We start from the raw sequence: 18,299 nt of genomic DNA, 5'->3' as shown, positions 1-18,299 counted from the left end.
ATTAATATGTCTGTACTGTGTTTCGGGATTAATATGTCCAAACTAATTCCTTCAAAGTCTTTGCATCTTATTTATTCAAAAGATTGCAGTGGCAGCCACAGGATATGTTCCATCTGTAGAGATCATCTTCTTTCTCCATTTCCTGTCCTTAGGACTGCTTTATAACTCCTTTGTGATCTTGTACTTTCCGGATTCCTCCACTTCTATACCTGATTTCCATGAGTAAACAAACTCATGTATTTACTTGTGATTTTAAAAGCTTCTTTCCTAATTAGATTCATCTAAAATCTCTAGTTTATGATAAGTCAAACAGCTCAACACCACATATAGAAACAAAAGACATTAAAAGGATATTGAAAAGAAGGAATGCATTTGATTTTGTATTTGATTTGCAGGTATGATATTAAATTCAAATAATTTGAATTCAATAAAACTATATTTTCTTATCTAGAGTAGTCCAAAAAGCTTATATTTGGGGATTTACCTAATTGTACAGTAAAATGTGAGCATGTTTACGATTTCCTTCCCTTTCCTTTGGTAAGCATTGTCATAACAACACTTATTTATGGTATATTTAATTCTACATGTCCTTGTCTTTCCTTAATAACTTACTGTTTCTAAATTCCAGTGAACTTAGTGCCCTGTGATAGGTGTTTGGAGGTATGTTCCATGTTAACAGAAACTTTGTTTCACAAGACGTTGAAAATTCTGTCTATTTAGAAGCCTTATGCCACAGAATCTTTGATCCAAAATAAAATATGTGCTCCATTCTTGCTTCTATTATGGCAAATTATTGCCAATGATTGTAACACAGTTCTTTCCCTTCCTTTCTTTTGCTGCTTCCTGGTTTCCCAGATGATCCTTCATGGAATGTAGTTGTATAGACATTTTCCCTACACAAAATGATTGCAAGAGCAAAGAGTTGCTTCATCACAGCTCAGTTTTCTGGTGCATTTCTGAGATTAAGCAGAAGTATTACTTAAAAAAAATTTTTTTTTATTAGCAATGCTGAGTAATGAAGAGAGAAAGAAAGGACAGAACGAGAGACAGCTGCTGCCGTTTCCCACCTGCTGCTTCACTCTGCAAATGTCCAGGACTCCCCAATAGTTTGGGTTAGGACAGGCCAAAGTCAGGATACCAGAACCTCATTAGGGTCTCCCCAGCGAGTGCATAAGCTGTCATCCACTGCCTTCACAGGTGCTTTAGCAGGGAGCTAGACCAGAGGCAGAGTAGCCAAGACTGAAGCCAGCACTTGTAAAAGAGATGCTGAGATCAGAAGCAGTGGTTTAACTTTCTGTGCTACAACGCTGATTTTAAAACTTATCTTTTTATACTTTAAAAATAAATATTCAGTTTCTAGGATATCTTCTGAATTAGATGAGTGAAATAGTTATTGCCACAGTTTATCTATAATCCTGGTAAAATAATTACTAGTGACATTGTGTACTTTCATAGTTATGTGTCTGTTATTGACTTCTGTGTTCTGTGATTCTGAAACAGCAGGCCGAGTGGAGATTAGTGGGGTGGTGAGTTATGTAGTAGGCACATTTGTGATGAAAACACTTTCAGTAGATCTCAAAATACAATCCCTTCATGTGACACATTCAGTATAAGCCCAACTGTTGCCTGAGTATTTGGGAAAAACAATTATAGTTAAAAAAAAACACTGCAGCATACTCACAAAGGCATAATAAACACATGATAAAATTGATGTGCTTTGCTTGAAATACTTGCAGGGAGACTTCCAATGAGCAAGGTTGCTCTGTATAGGCAATTGAGCAGCATATGTTGGCACATCTAGGAGAAGTCATCATGTGTAAGTGCTTTCCGCCATCTGGTATTTGACCTAAAGCATCAGAAAGGAATAGGTACAGTTAATATGATTATCTGAGTTTCCTCAGGGTAGCTTTGACTCATCAGGTAAAATGCACTGATGGTTAATGTTTCATGGTGAGATTGTTCAAATAAAATTAGTCTTATTCATAATGATATTTTCATACACCTAATACACTCTGCAGAGAAGCAAAACAAAACAAAAAAAAGAGAAAATAATGACTAGTCTCATTTTCTTTTGTCCCCTCCTCCACATGTCATTTTTCTTTTAACACAACTGCAATCACTAAGTGTGGAAAGGGAGATATGTTTTTGGAAGAGTATAGTGTTTCAAATACTTGAAAGGTCAATGTGACAGATACGTTGTTTTAGGAGAATAAGGACAATGTATTTGCTACAACACAGGCAGTTGCTCAGCATGCCCCTGTTAACTCATGGGAGTCCCATAGCCCTTTGGGCACCAGCATCTCCCTGGCAGATCAAGGATCTATTTCTGAACAGGATCAGTACGAGGCTGCTTGGGGCAGATTCTCTTCACCCAAAGACCCTACATTCCCCCTGCATCATATCCCTCCCAAACAAAAAAGAAACAAGGAACAAGGAACATTCATTAAAGAGCTTCTGAGTGCCAGACACTGTGACTGGAGAAAAATGAGCATTCCATTTCAGGGATAAGCAAACAGGCTGAGAGGAGTTGTGGTTTCTATGCAACTAGTGAAAACAGAGATATTGCTTTCCCTTAGTCTACTACATCACTCCTTCAACTTTAAAGTTCATACAAGGGTAGGGATAGAGATTCTGCATTTTCACAACCTGTAATTAGGCAATGACAAAAACGCTGATCAGGCCCAGCATGGTAGCCTAGCAGCTTAAGTTCTCACCTTGCTCGCACCAGGATCCCAGATGAGCACAGGTTCTAATCCTGGCAGCCCCACTTCCCATCCAGCTGCCTGCTTGTGGTCTGGAAAAGCAGTTGAGGACGGCCCAAAGCCTTGGGACTCTGCACCCATGTGGGAGGCCTGGAAAAACCTCTAGCTCCTGGCTTCGGATCAGTTCAACTCCCACTTGGGGAGTGAATCAGTGGACAGAAAATCTCTCTGTCTCTCCTCCTCTCTGCATATCTGACTTTCCAATAATAATAACAAAAAAATTGTATAAAAAATGTTCCTCTATTGGAATGTTTTGTTAACTTCAAGAAAGTTTCAAATTCTGAGCAAAAAAGTAAGTCTGATTTTATAAACATCATTACTTTGATTAGCATATTATTAAATATATTTTTGAAATAGTTTATGGAATTCTTGCATGTTAAGTGTGCCAAATGTAAAATAAAATCATTTATCATTACATTTTAAAAATGCTAAAACTGAATCCGTTGATGCTTAACTATGTATATTATCGAAAAGCTATGATTTTTTTAGACATTTTGCATTTTTCTGCTAAAGTTTATTTGTATTTAACAGGAATAATACTATATTCATGACACAAAATGAATATGATTTTATCATTAAATGGTGCATAGTCTCTTCTCTCACTTAATTTTATTTCAACTAATTCCTTTTCTGTTCTTTCAACAGGCAGAGTTAAACGACCCGACCGATCCTTTCACTGGTTATGACGCAAAAGTTTCTTCTGATGTTGGGGAGGAAGTTTTTTCCAAGTATCTTGGCTGGAGAATTGCTAACACCCTCTCCAGCCTCTTCTTTCCCGCCCTTGGCACCCGTAGTCTTCCTTCGAAGGAACCGTTGAAACAATCGGATCACGTGAAATACCCAGAGGAAAAACAGGAGTCTATGAAGAAAAGAGTTCTACATTTTACTGTCAGGTAAAGTAGCAGCGCTGCTGGTTCAGTTACTTACTACTTCATGTTTGCAACTCACAGAAATGCACATAATCCTGTTATTCATTAGCTCGTATTCAAACACTGACAACTTGCTATGTATTTTTTTTCATGGCCGAGCTATTTCCTTCATGAAAACTGCTTCTTCCTTTTAAAGTGGGTGTTATTGTGTAATATATGTTAATTTTCACCTAATTATCATGCTGAAAGTGTATCAGGTTTATTATTTTAGTTGCAATTTTTTAAAAACATCTTTATTATTATTTTCCGTCATGCATTTTTGGAAGTATTGGATTCTCCCTTGAATGTATTAGATTTAAAGCAGGAATTGCGTCATTCAGTATTCAAGACTTTATGGCTATTCATCTTGTCTGTGTGTGGATATTTAGCATGCATTTAATTGGTCTAACTATATATTCGTGAATATAGTAATCATGTAGGAAGTGATAGTTCTGAGATTGGCTATTCAATGTTACGTTTCAACTCTTCATAAATGGCTTTTAGTTTACTTCTAGGGACAAAAGGAAAACTTTTCAGTTAGGAAGACTTAATTATGGGATTTTTTAAACGTAATAATTATTTGCCATTTATTCAATGGTAGAATTGCTCCAGACTTGTAGGGTCTCAGCTACTCCTCGGCACATTTGAATATTTTCCTTATTATCACTGACAGGTGAAGAATCACTCTGTTCTGTTGTTTCTCTGGTTTACAGATCCTGGTTTACACTTAACACAAAGACTTTTTATTTACCCCTAAACTGTTATGTTTAACATATGTTAATTTCTCCATTAATGTAGCCAAAGTTACCATGAGAAGTGCTTCTAAATTCTAAGTGAATGGTATAAACTGAAAGTCTACCTCACTTTCAAATCCGTATGCGCGTACTCTACCTTCATTCCTCCCCGTCCTACATACTAACATCGGTAATTGGTTATGATTTCAGAATCTATAATGTTCTCTTATAGGAAAGTATAGGCACTTTAATTATGGAATGAAAGTTGTCATACCAAACCTAATATTTGGAATCTTTCATTTTCAACTTTAACTCATTTCAAAGAAATCTTCCATGAGAGTCCACAAAAGAATTTTCTATTATTTGTTTAAAATCAGATCTGATGTTTTGCTTAGTAGGTCTGTGCCGTACTTTCCTTTTTCAGTTGGTTGACCTTTGAGTTGTGCTGCATTGTCTGCTACTGGTGGAAAAATAAAACTAAAACGCAAACTTATTTTGGTATGACACATTGAAATCCACAGAGATGAGGGGTGTTAAGAAAATATTATCGACAAACAATGTATGGAAATCAGGTATTTTTGTAAGATAACTAAACATTTAGTTATTGTAAAATTTATTATTCATTTGAAAATAGTTACAGGGAAGGTATATGCACAAATGCGTAAAGAGAGAGAGACAGACAGAGTGAGAGAACAAGAGAGAACATTCTATTCGCTGGTTCACTCCAGAAACCAGAAAGCAGAAACTCCATCAGGAGTCAATCTGTGTGCAGCAGAGCTGAGACCTATATAGTTATCATGTGCTTCCTTCCAGAGTGCAAATAGCAGAAAGTTGGATGAGAAGCAAAGGTCAGACTTGATCTAGGCATTCAGATATGGGATTCAGGCACCCAAAAAGGAACCCAACATGTCACAAAATCAGATTCTTCGTCACACTCTTACAACACCCAGTCTCCATCTGTTTCACGTTACTTTTTTCCAATGATGTAGTTTTTGTATTCAAGAATTGTTCTTAGGTGTAAAAACTGATTACTTTCTTCCTCCAATCTATTTAGTGTTATCACCTCCTAATTTTCGGAAGAAGACATTGCATAATTAAGAAAATGCTTTTCCTTGGCATTTGTTGTTTAAGTTCATCATGGGAGCACTGATGCCCAAAGTGTCCTTTATGGCAGGTTTGTACATCAAAGACTAGAGACAAGCTCTCTTCTATATAGGCCAAACAATCTTTAAGAAGAGTCTTAGACATATTTTAGTGATTAGGAAATCAATGTAATGACACACAGAGCTAAAGTTGATAACTACACAACCTTTGGCTTTAGTAATCTTCAAAATACTTCAGCATTGCACATTTTAAACATAACCAACACGCAATGAAAATAACCTGCTATGTCACGGATGTTGGGACTTACTTTAGAGTACCTAAATGTGTTCAGTCTAAAACATCATGGATAGGAAAGAGCAAGCAGTCTGGAGCCACCAAAAGGATGCTGAGCTTGTTCAGTCATTTTAGGGTCAGTAAAGAAAGAGGCAAGGACCTATAAAAGTGAACAGTACCCTATATTAGCAGATGAAGAGCAAAGAAATAGCAGGAGCAGGGAGGAGAAATGGGTGGAAAAAAGGAAGATGGAGATGAATGGTGCCTGCCAGCAAACCAGGAGACAGGAAAATAAAGACAGAAAAAGAAGATTCTTTGGAATTTTGTTTAAACACAGCAAAATGGAGAAATGAAAGTTGTTAGCAGAAGAAAGGCAAAAGAAACCAAGAGGAAGGATGAAAGTTGGGAAGCATACTGAAAGAGAAAGGTGCAAGCAGAGGACCACACAGCCTATAGCAGAGGAATACTCCAAATCAGAGATCAAAGAAGAGCAGCGCTGGATGAAGACCCAAGGAGTTCTCCAAAGATTTTGAGAGATTAGGAAATTAAATTTCTCATCAGAGCCTACACTTCATTAAGCAAACGACAATCATTCATCACAGATCTTTGAAAAAAAAATTATCTGCTCATCCATTTCTCCACAGCTCATTACAAGCTCCTGCAATTAAACTTAGAACATTTTTGCCTAAATAACAACCTCAGCAACACAGTAGCCCAAAGATTCCTCTAAGCAACCTCAAGTTGCACAACTCCGTGGGTCGTGTGTGCGTTGTACCATGGATGTGAACACTGACCATTCGAACTGTAGATGTGTCAGCTGCAGTTAAATGCTTGCTATTGGCTGGCGACAACAGGTGGCTGAACTAGGGCCAAAGCTGGAGAACATCAGATTTAGTTGAAGAGCCTTCACGCTCTGCTAGAGTGAGGAATATCTCTATGTGTGTGTGTGTATCAGCAAATTGGAATCTAAGATAAGTGTTGAAAAAAATAGCTCTGGCTCACTAGATTTTTCTGAAGGAAGTTTTATTTCTTCCACTGGCTTGATTCTCTTATCTATTCAAGAACTAGCACTTTTGCGAGTTCTTCACCTCCGCCCACTTCTGAGCCCACAAAATGAAATTAAGGAAGCTAGTGAACTGAGATTACTGCAGTCCCATAGGAACAAATGCAAAGACATCGTTTCAATCTCAAGGTGTGTTCAGCTCTTTTGAACCACATAACTACTTCCATCACACTCTCACAACACCCAGTCTCCATCTACTATGCTCGGATATTTCCATTATGTATTTTTAACAAATAGAAATGAGAAAGTCAGCAAAAAAATAGCTGATATATCAGGGCTCCCATAGAACATGGAGGACATTTAAAAGATAATATGTTTCTTTATTGCTTTGAAACATAAAGCATCCTTGTTTCAGTGGAAAAATCTGAAAATTTATTAGTTAGAAGAAAATGCTTCCTTATTGATGAAGCATCTGCTATATCAGGACCTACATTTTTTTCCAAAAATAGTTTTGTTGTGTTTTTAGGCCACAAGTTATTTAGAAGGACAAATGCTTTCTTTTGTATGTTTTTGAAATTATTCATTTTGCTCATAGTGACTTGCAGGGTTGATTTCTTCCTTTTATGTAATTTTTCAAAAGAAAATTGATCATTTTCACTTCAGCATGTTGCATTTTTTTGGTTGTTGTTTTTCTCTAAGTTAGTGGGGCATCCTGCGAGCCATCTCTTTTTGCCAAGAGCATTTTTGTACAAATGAAAAATTATTATAGCTGTTTGCTAGATAATAAAAAGTGGAGCCAAAAACTTCAGGTGTGTCATACCTGGTATGCCCCTTTCTTTCCCTGTCTATAAAACCGTCTGAAGTTTACCTTGAGGCTGAGAATATGGAAATCTGAAGTCCAGTTTTTCAAAACCTAGTTCTTATATCTGAGGTTTTTGGTTCTGAATTTCTTTCTTTCTTTCTTTTGTTTTTAATCTTACACCATAAATCCATAAAAACCAAGTTATTTTTTTTTCTAGCAGGTAATGGATATTCAGAAAGCCCTATGAATAAATTAGGCATGGCTGAACATTTTGCACCAAGCTAAACATCTTTGAATTCCATCTTCTAAAGACTCTTGGAAGTATCCATGAGTAATATTAGAATGCTCCTTTAAGACTTCATGCTTAATAAAGCTTTGTTTGCTAAATTTTTATGTTTAAAGATATTGTTTATGGACTTGCTCCCATGTTGGTAGCTGCTCAATTCACAGTATCTAAGATATGGGATCAACCTAGATCTCCACCAACTAATGCTTGATTGAAGAAAAGGTGCTAGTCTATTACGGACTGTTACTCAGTCATAAAAATAATGAATTCCTGACATTAACAAAATGGATACAACCAGAAATCATTATGCTACGTGAAATCAACCAGACCCAACAATACAAATGCCATGTTTTATTTGTGATAGTTAACATATCCAGAGAGTATAATGTTATGCATGTTATGTCATTCAGTAGTGATAAATATTGTTTCAGTGAATCATATATACTTTTCTTTCCCCCATATGGACTCTTGGAGGACCAGTAATGTGTTGTTTTTAATTTGGATGTTGGTTATTAGTGTGATCATGGGATCAGAAATTCATTATCTCTGTAGTTGCATGCATTTCTTGATTTGTATGCTGTATTTCAGTAAAATGTTAAATTGACGACCAACAACTAGCAAGAATGGACTAAAATCATCTTTTTTCACTTAGGCAAGAAATGACTCATTGCTGATTTCAGATAGCATTGCCATTCCATAGACCATTTCTCCTTCTATACATTTGCCTATATTATAAAGGAATGAGCTTCAAAGTAATAGAGCTAATAGTAGCTTGTGTTTACTGCATGGTGGCCAGGTAGTAAAGATAAATTCCACAGCATTCCATGATATGAATCAAAAAACAGTCTGTGTTAGACATAAGAGGCCAATGGTTAGGGGCGATTGGTATGATATGGCATATTAAACACGGCCTGCAACACCTAAGTTACTAGATCAGGACCTGGCCTCTCCACTATCCTTGTTAATGTTCTAGAGAAGCAGAGCAACATGGCCCACGTGTTTAGGCCCTGCCACCCATATGGGAGATCCAGATAAAATTTCTAGTTCCTTGTGTTCAGCCTGACCTAGCCCTATCCATTGTGGCCATGTTGGGAATGAACCAGTGTATGCGAGGTCACTTTCCCCCACCCTCTGTAACTCTGAGCAAAATAAAGAATAAATATATGTATATATTTGATTATTAAGCAATTATAATGAACCATTCATTCAATTAATAAAATTAATGTTACAATTAAAGAATCTATTAATCTGTCATTCAATTTATGATTTATATAACCTTAATTAATGACACTATTAACCTAATTATTAATTAGATATTTAATGAAGAAATGGTCAGCTCCAAGAAGCATATGATTCCCTCATTACCTTATTGATCAGGGTTACAGAGGAAGCAATTAGAGGCTAACTGGTATTTTTATGGAAGGGTTTTAACCTGTTTTGATAAAAAGGGGCCCAAAGTCAGACCTGACACATTATTTAGTCTGGTTTGGACATGAATGTATCTGCTCCTAGGATTTCTTAAAAAACAATGTCTTAAACAAATGCACCTGGTGCACACAAGAAAATGAAATCTGACCCCTTCATACAATATCAGATAAAGATTTCTTTCAGTTGATTTAGAATAAGTCACTTAATTAAAAATGCAAAAGTCATGCATTGCTCTTGGGTTCCTTCAAGGCTCAAAATGGAAGGCCTGAGCATCCTTTGCCCTACCCTATTTATTTTATAATTTAGTAGATTTAAAAAAAATATATTCTTCAGTTTAGCAATTAATTTTTAGTGAGAGTATGACAAGTAATAATAAGTAGGAGGCTTCAGAGATAATATGCTTTCATAAGGGTTTCTTTTGGTTTTCATTTTTATCCCCTTCTTGAGTTTAGTTACTTAATTGAAAGGAAACTTACATGTACTTTAGATTATGCTGTACCTGTAACGCAAGCTTGAAAAGACTAACAGAAGAGTAAGGTTGGGATTGGGACAGCCTTGCCGATCACAATCATCAGATGGAGAGATATAAACAATGAATGCTTCTTTAGATACAGGGTCCATAGAATTGAAATTTTGTGAAATATTTGGGTATTAAACGCCTGGATTGTTGATTCAACTACACCGTAGAGGCATTAAACCTGTATATTTTGGAAGTACAGGTTTCTCTCTGTGATATTGATTTTATTTCTTTTCAGTGTGTGCTCATAAAATGGGATTGCTGAATTGCACTGTGGTCCCACCGTTAGTGGCTTGAGACCATATTCTATTCTGTAATGGCTGTACCAATTTATATCCCATCAACGTTACTTAGGTTTTTCCTAATTCTCCACATTCTCACCAATACTTGTTAGCTTTCAGTACTTTGGATAACTGCAGTGACGTCATATCTCGTGTGCTGTTGACATTTCTGATTGGTGATGCTCAGCACCTTTAGCTTCCACCTATGTGTGTTCTTTAGGAAAATGTTTTCAGTTCTTTTGCCGAATTTTTAATTGGAGGGGTTTTCTACTTTTTAGAGATTTTGCTATTGAGCTGTATGAATTCCTTACCTAATTTGAATATTAACTCTTTATTGAATGTATTGCTTGTTACTATTTTCTCCCATCCTGCGTTTTTTGTTTTCATTTTCTTGATTGTTTTCTTTGTTTCTGACAATTCAGAGGTGAAATCCAGTTACCATGTCCAATACAAGACCCAAAATTTACCTTAAGATGTGTAAATATTTACCTTTCAGCTGCATTGACCATCCTTTCCTGCCATCCCATTGAGCCTTGAACTGTGCAGATATGCTAATGGAGCTAATGAAGTCATATCTTTAGCTTTTACTTTTACTGTAGTGGCTTTAACCTTATAAGATAAGCATTTGCCTTCAATGTAATTATCTTCATGGATGGCGAAATCCTATGGTTCTAAGCTGATAACTGAACTAATATTTTACTACTCACATATTCCAACCTGATTTGAATAACTTGCTACAGAATATTTTTAAAATGACGTAGGCATTCAAATTTTCTGTGACGTAAAACATTCTTTCAGTCCTACAGGAAGAAAAAAATGACATAGGTATTCAAATTTTCTCTAATGTTTAAACATTCTTTCTATCCTATAGGAAGAAAAAATTATGAGATAGAAAATAAGATCAGAAGTTACATGTTTTTGATTTACATTTATTTTTTCATGTGACCTTTTTCAAGGAAAGGAGCAGGTGACAAATATGTGTTACCTGTATTAGAATGTGAGCTTAGCTACTGTGTTAATCAAATTAGTATAAACCCTTCTCTCTTCGGAAGCTCTCAGAAACCATGTCAGTTAAACACTTGAATCCTCTACAGCTGTTGATCAGCAGGTAGTCTTTTAAAAAACATTAGTATTCAGTGCAGGTTCTGTTAGACGTCCATCCATGTCCACCTGTCAGGGATAGTGTTGATCCAAATCAATCTAGCCTCTCTCTGGAGGTCCCTTGGTATGAATTTAAATGATAGGCCAAAGATAGTTCTCCAAATAGGGTGGGTGTATTTCTTCAGTAAGTGTTAATTGAACTTTTCTGTGTGTAAAGAAATACAAGATTGCACTACTGAATTCTAGGCACAAGTAACTAAAAACCATTGATTGTTGCACTTGGGAAAGGATACCTCACAAGTTGGTGGTAAAACAATAAAATGTAAGTGCATTTTAGTGCGAGTTTTAAAATTCCTATAGTTTTTTTTCCATAATACATATTTTCTGCAATTTTTAAAATCCCATTGTATGAAGCAAGGGGAGCCTGTGATTTTTTTTTTCACCATAAAAATCATCTCTAATGTCTCACTAGCTTCCCTTTATTCTGGGCTGGGAGTGGCCATTGGTGGTTTTCAAAAATACCTCTTTGAAGGCCATGGATTTTTAAATATCTGAAGTGCTCATTGCTGTAGGTCTTAACAAACATTGTTCACTTTCTTCCCTATAAATGGAAGAATAACAATAAATGACGAACTCCATTTGGTGTGGAGGCCACTAACAGATCTGTCAGTCTGAACATAAAGAACAGTCAGAAAACACAGTTCTTGAGATTAGGCAGGGAAAAATCCCACCACTCTGAGAAGCTAAATGGATACCTTCCTGTTATTATTCTACCCATTGGCCTCTAAAGTATTTCATGTAAATGTAAGTTGTGTCAAATTTTGATGAAGAAATTCCAAGTGCATTTTCTGCCTTGCAGCATTTGGCCAAAGCAACGATGAGCATGGTGGAGGTGAGGTAACCCCAGAGCTGTTGTAGCAGCCTCAAAAACAGCTGAACTCTCCTGGGCTCCCTAGGGTTACGGGCAGGACCCTGGTTTCCTCTCAGAAGAGCTTCCAACATTTCTACTTCCTTCCTAGACACTCTCAGTCATCTTGCAGTTTGGGCTGTCATGCAGAAATCTAAATAGAGAGGCCAAAGCATCTAGCACACCGTAAGAATAAAAATGAGAAATAGTGCAAAAGTATGATAAGTTAATACATAAAAAAGAATGAAAGTGTCGCATAAAATACTTCCCAGGCTTGCTTTTTTCCCTATCATGTTCAGGTCCTTCTGCTAGTCTGTTAATCCCAATGTTGTGCAGAATCTCTAAATCCTGGGGTTCTCGAGATCCATCTGTGTTTTCTGCGAGCTGGGAGAGGCCCGGTCAGCAGCAGTGCTGTAAATTCATTCTCCTGGCTCAGTAGGCAGTACTGCTAGCTCTGTATCTTGAAGTTTTATTACCACTTGGCCAGATATGTTCAGAAGTATGATAAATTAATAAACCCAAGGCAGTGGTAATCCAGCTGACAGATATGAAAAAGAAAAATAAAATTGTTTGGGGAGAATATAAAGACAGAATGCTATATATTTATGAAAGTGTGTACTTAAATAAGAGGAAAGACAAAAAGAGTTCTTGGGAAGGCATTTTCTCTTTTTTCTGCCCATAGAGATGCATCTAATCCAATTCTGACTCAGTGGGGTTTCCAGCCATCAGAAATGGAAGTTATCCAGTATTTCTATGCTCTTTTGCCAAGGAACTCTCACTGACAGAAAGCTGCACCATCAGTTTTGCTTTTAATTGTAACTGTATGTAACTGCATGAGTGGGAATTGGAAAAGAGGGCAGTTAGTGTGATTGATGCAGACAGCCATCGTGGGCCATTCAGACTCCTGCAAGTCTCTCTAGGACTCGAACGATCCCATGTGACTGTCTTGTCCATTACGGCAGAGGGACTATTGCAGTATTTTCACTCCAGTATGTGGGTAGCTTTCCAATAGTATCAGTCCATCTATGTTTAGGTTACTTTGGGCAGTAAAATGATGTGGGATAGAACTTAACATAAAATGTTCTATATTCAAATTTAAACAAACATATGTATATAAAGATTTTTAAAATCTAAAAAACTTGAGTAGAACACTAGAAGAAAGAAAGGCAGAGGCTTAGTTTTATAATTACATGGATATAAACATGCCAATGTGGGAAGCCTGTCTTCAAATCATGCTTATTGCGAATAATTCAGGTTAGCAAATTGTGTGGTTGTGCAATCTCAACTAACCATGATGCTCTCCCCAAAGACTTTTTTTTAGACTGAGAAGTATGTGTTCATATCCACCAAACAGAAGATAAAATAGCCAGAGCAGTAGAGAAGAGAGAACCATAGGATAAAAGAACCATAGGATTCAGTTGGTTCCATACCTTTTTTTTTTTTTTGTATTCATGGAACTTACAATTACACAGTTAATTAATTTTCTAAGGTCATCCAAAAGACAAGAAGCAGGACTGCATGCTTAGAATAAAAATCCAAGAACTTTTACACTGAATCTGGTTTTGGAAAAATTCTATACTTTTCATAGAGATCTAGAAAGGCTAGCAGGTTAAAGTAATCTTTCAGGAATAATACTCATGAAGAGAAATTTAAATGTTTTCTTTTTAAAGATGTATTTATTTTTATTGGAAAGTCATATTTTTCAGTAAAAGAGAGAGAAGGAGAGACAAAAATAGATTTTTCATCCACTGGTTTACTCCACAATAACACTAACTGAATTGATGCAAAGCCAGGATCTGGTAGTCTCCTCTGGGTCTCCCACATGAGTGCAGGGTCCCAAGGCAAAACCATACACACGTACGATTTTCAGGTCTTCGGACCAGAGCATTGCTGCATATAAGCTTTCCATCCCACCACTACCGTCTGCCTTTGAAAATCTAATATATAAGGATCCCACATTCCTCTTATCAAGCAGCTGTTAAAAATATTTCTAAAGTAATAAATGAGTGCATGAAAAAAAAATTCCTAACACTGCTAAGCATTGGGAAAATGCAAATTAAGGCAACAGTTAACACTTGGCATCTGTTGAAATGGCTCTTATCAAAAGCAACTAATGTTGGACAGATGTGCACAAAAAAAAAATCAGATTTTTCTGGTGGTTAATTAAATTACTTTATTCATTATGAAAAAGAATTTGGGAGTCCCTAAAATAAATGTTTTGAAAGAAGGAATAGTAAAAATTGGAACTACCATTAGTCATGAATCCAAAAAAAAAAAATCATGTCAAATAGCTGCTCTTCCATTTATAGTTCGACATTATTCACAATTGTAAGATATGTATGTGCCCCAATATCCGTTGACACGTGGATAAAGAAAATGAATAAGTAAAAAAAATACCCCATATTGGTTTATTTTTTATTTGTATTCCAAATATCTACATCTTAAAGGGCAGTTTTCACAGAATGTTGTAAAATATCTGTAATTAAGGTGAAAGATGCTTTAAAACATAGTAATCCATCAAAATAGCACTGTTTTAAGTGACTGTTATATCCAAAGTAAACTGCTATTTTCATTTATAGCTACACACACACACACACACACACACACACACACATTACAATGTTATAGTACACTTACAAATTGCTTAATTGATTCAGGTCAGTGGCCAAGGGACCTTGCCTGATTTGGAAAAAAGGAACAAGCGGAAGAAAGAAAAGAGGACATTGGTCAAAGGTCAAATTAGCCCATGTTCCTCTAAAAATGCCACACAGCTTCATTTAATACTTGGTCATTTGGCATCAGTCAGAAGAATGTTTTAAACCAAAAGATAGGTTTGAAATTTTAAGGTTTTTCCTGTATTACAGGAGTAGAGTATTCGGCTTTAGGAAAAGAAAGATCTCCACCAGAGTCATGCAACAGAATTTAATCCAGGCAGAGTTGGGTAGATTCTGAATAGGTATATGGCTGGTTCATCGGGAGAGGGAATGCCCAGCCTAATGGCTATATAGGGCCTGCAAAATCATTTGGGCTGGACCCACCAGAGTTAGGACTCAAAATTCATTGAATCCCAGTGAATCTGTAACAGGCTAATTTTATTCATTTATTTGTTTGATTTTTAGCACTCTATTTTTCTTTTATATTTACATGTTTTGTTTTTTGTATTTTTTAATTATTATTTTCTATGATATGGTTTTGTAGGTGTAGGTATTCCCCCTTCCACCTCTTCCCTTCCTATTACCCTCCTCCTCACCATTCCCCCCAATAGTATTCCAATAGTATAGCCCTTCATTCAACATAGTGTCATTCAAGTGTATCATCATTTTAAATTGGATGAGTCTGTCTGTTCTGTGAATGATGTTATAAATATACAAATGACCCTTGGCAGAAAAAAAGGTTCCCCATCCCTTTACATACATATATATATATGTAAACACATATGCGATTTAACGCATCCAAAATTGAGTTCATTTTCCTCTCACCCAAGCCTGTCCACACCATTTTTCTTTCCTACAAGGAAAAATTCATTCTTTAAATAGTTCAAATTCCAAATTACCTTCTACACTCAGCCTGTAAGACAATCCTGTCATCTTTACCTTCCAGGTATATCCAATATCTGATTCCTTCACAAACCCCATTGTTTGCACTGGATTAAGAGGAAGAAAGCAACTGACATCAGGATGAGGAATGGTTCAGGTGGCTTTTGAGCTGAAATAATGAGAAAAAATATAAAGAAGTTAAATGTAACTATTACCTCAACTGTAGGTTAGAGTCCATGTTAAGTAGTTGACATATAATGGTGTACAAGGCAAATCTTTTGCCAGATTTCACATAGTTTATAAACTAAAACAGACAAGAGATGAAGCAGTAATCAAATAATTGTAGATGTTGTAAATCTGATGAGTGCAATTAGCCCAAAGATAAAATTGATTGTAATTGGAGGGCCCGGTGTGGTAGTCAGTGGTTAAAGTCCTCGCCTTGCACATGCCAGGGTCCCATATGGGTGCCAGTTTGTATCCTGGTTGCTCCACTTCCCATCCAGCTCCCTGCTCAAGACCTGGGAAAGCAGTGAAGGACAGCCCAAGGCCCTGGGACCCTGCTCCCACATGAGAGACCTGGAAGAAGCTCCTGGCTTCAGATCGTCACAGTTCTGGCCATTGCGGCCACTTAGGGAGTGAACCAGTGGATAGAAGATCTTTCTGTCTCTCCTCCTCTCTGTATATCTGATTTTCCAATAAAAACAAATAAATAATCCTTTAAACATTTTTCAAATAAAAAAAGAAAGTAATTAGAAAATTTCAATTTATAGAGCCAAGGAAGATTTCTTGAAGGCAAAAAAAAAAAAAAAAAAAAAGTAAGGAGGGACTTGCTGGGAGAGAATGAGCATGCCTTATGCCAGCAGAGAGGACTGGCCAAGGAAGAGTACCCAGGACCCCGAAGAGTGAAAGGGCTCGGTATGTGCAGTCCCTAAAAAGGAACTGAGGACAACTGCAGAGTAGGAAATGAAGACAGAGAGGAAAGAGAAGGACTGCCACTGAAACCAGACCATGCAGCTTTATAAATCCCAAGGAGGACTTCCAGTTGTATGTCACGTGCAAAAGGGAGGTGTTAGCCGAGTGTGACAAAGAATAAACTGTGTTTAACAGAGAGAGGTTTATGGTGTAAAGGTGAAGCCTGTGCTGAATGGGCATTCCTCTTGCCTGCCTTTCAAGAGTCGAACCTGCTGTTGAAAAGGATCTGGGATTTTAGTGATTGGATCTTGAAAATTGCTCTGCTGGACCTCCTCCTCCCAGTTACTGAGTGAATCTATCATTTACATCAGGGGGTGCATGATTCTTGCCATAATTCAGCCTCCAGCAATTAGCAAAAAAAAAAAAAAAATTCACTGGCTAGCCATATTTGGCCTGAGGAGGGCAACATTTATCCACTTCGTTGGAATAGTAACAAAAGAAAAAAAAAGAAATGAGGCATTTATGAAGTAACACTACAATAATCCTACAAGGTTAGACAGTTGAGCATGTCCTTTAATTGTATGGATTTTCTATAACTCAGATATTTGCGTATATTTAATCTCTTTAAAATCATACACCTGCAGCACTCTATAATCTTTACAATAAGCTAATGTATTTCTCTGGTAGTCATCTCTTTGCCTTATTAAAAAAAAACAGTAAACAAGAAAGCTTTCTATCTTGACGACAATTTCAGTCTTAACATTTTTTACATTGCATGCTCCATTTGCATCATGGGGTCACAGGTTATTTTACTTGTTTAAAGTAATTCAGTAAAACTCTGTTTAAAATACTCAACCACCACTTTGCTGTGTGATTTTGAAAATAGGATATTCCTAAGCAAATTGATTGGATAAGGATATCTCTTTTCTACCTCTGAGGGTGCTTGTTTTCCAGAAATCATTTTTGGGGGGATTTGCTAGCAGCAGCCAGTAATGTTGCAATGTCTTAGGCATTTTTTTTCCTATTGGATTATATAATATTAGAAAAAAGGCAAATAATAATGATTTATTACCATAAGAATAATTAGTATGTACAACCTATATCTCTCCTGCAATTCCTTTATTTACAGAAGCTACTTAAATAGTAGATTAGATGCCAGTAATTTGTCTTGAAAAATATTATACGTTAGATTTTAGATTACTTTTACTATAAATGCCTCTTTAGCAGTTTTGTTTGGTATAGCTTAGTACAGTAAATGACAGATATTTTCTTTTCAACCTTTTAAAAATGAGAGAGATGGGAAGGGAGGGTGGAAGGGAGAGAGAGAGAGGTTGGTGGGTTACAAAGAGCGTACTTCCGTTACTGATTCATTCCCCAAATATTCCAATGACTCAAGCATTTTCTTTTGTTTATTTTGGGTGTATTTTTTTTTTCCTTTTAACTTCTTAAGGTGGGAATGTACATCTTTGATTTTAAAACTGTTATTGTTTTCTAAGGCATATTTTAAGCTGTTGCATTTCCCTCTAATATCTGTTCTGAGATTTTTTTTTGGTTGTGTCTGCTTGGATTCCTTTGAGGTTCTTCTGTATGGATTTCTGTGTCTCTTAAGATCTGGAAGATTTCAACTGCGTTTTCAATTAGCTGGTTTTCAATGCTTGTTTCCCTTCATCATCTCCTTCAGAAATTGTTATAAACAAATGATTGATCATACAATGGGTTCCTTCCTTCCTTCCTTCCCTCCTTCC

At 36.4% G+C, this 18,299-nt stretch overlaps 1 protein-coding gene across 1 annotated transcript in view; it reads left to right on the top strand.

Moving 5' to 3' along the window:
- TMEM232 (transmembrane protein 232) overlaps positions 1-18,299 on the top strand; it is a 113,332-nt gene that overhangs the window by 40,202 nt on the left and 54,831 nt on the right. Inside the window, exon 12 of the mRNA XM_040985866.1 lies at positions 3,408-3,655. Coding sequence (XP_040841800.1) covers positions 3,408-3,655 — 248 coding nt within the window. The remainder of the gene's footprint in view (positions 1-3,407; positions 3,656-18,299) is intronic.

The sequence above is a fragment of the Ochotona curzoniae genome, unplaced genomic scaffold (genome assembly GCF_017591425.1).
Source record: "Ochotona curzoniae isolate NIBS_2020 unplaced genomic scaffold, NIBS_Ocur_1.0 contig_4501, whole genome shotgun sequence".
NCBI lineage: Eukaryota > Metazoa > Chordata > Mammalia > Lagomorpha > Ochotonidae > Ochotona > Ochotona curzoniae.
This window is presented reverse-complemented; position numbering and strand designations above follow the sequence as displayed.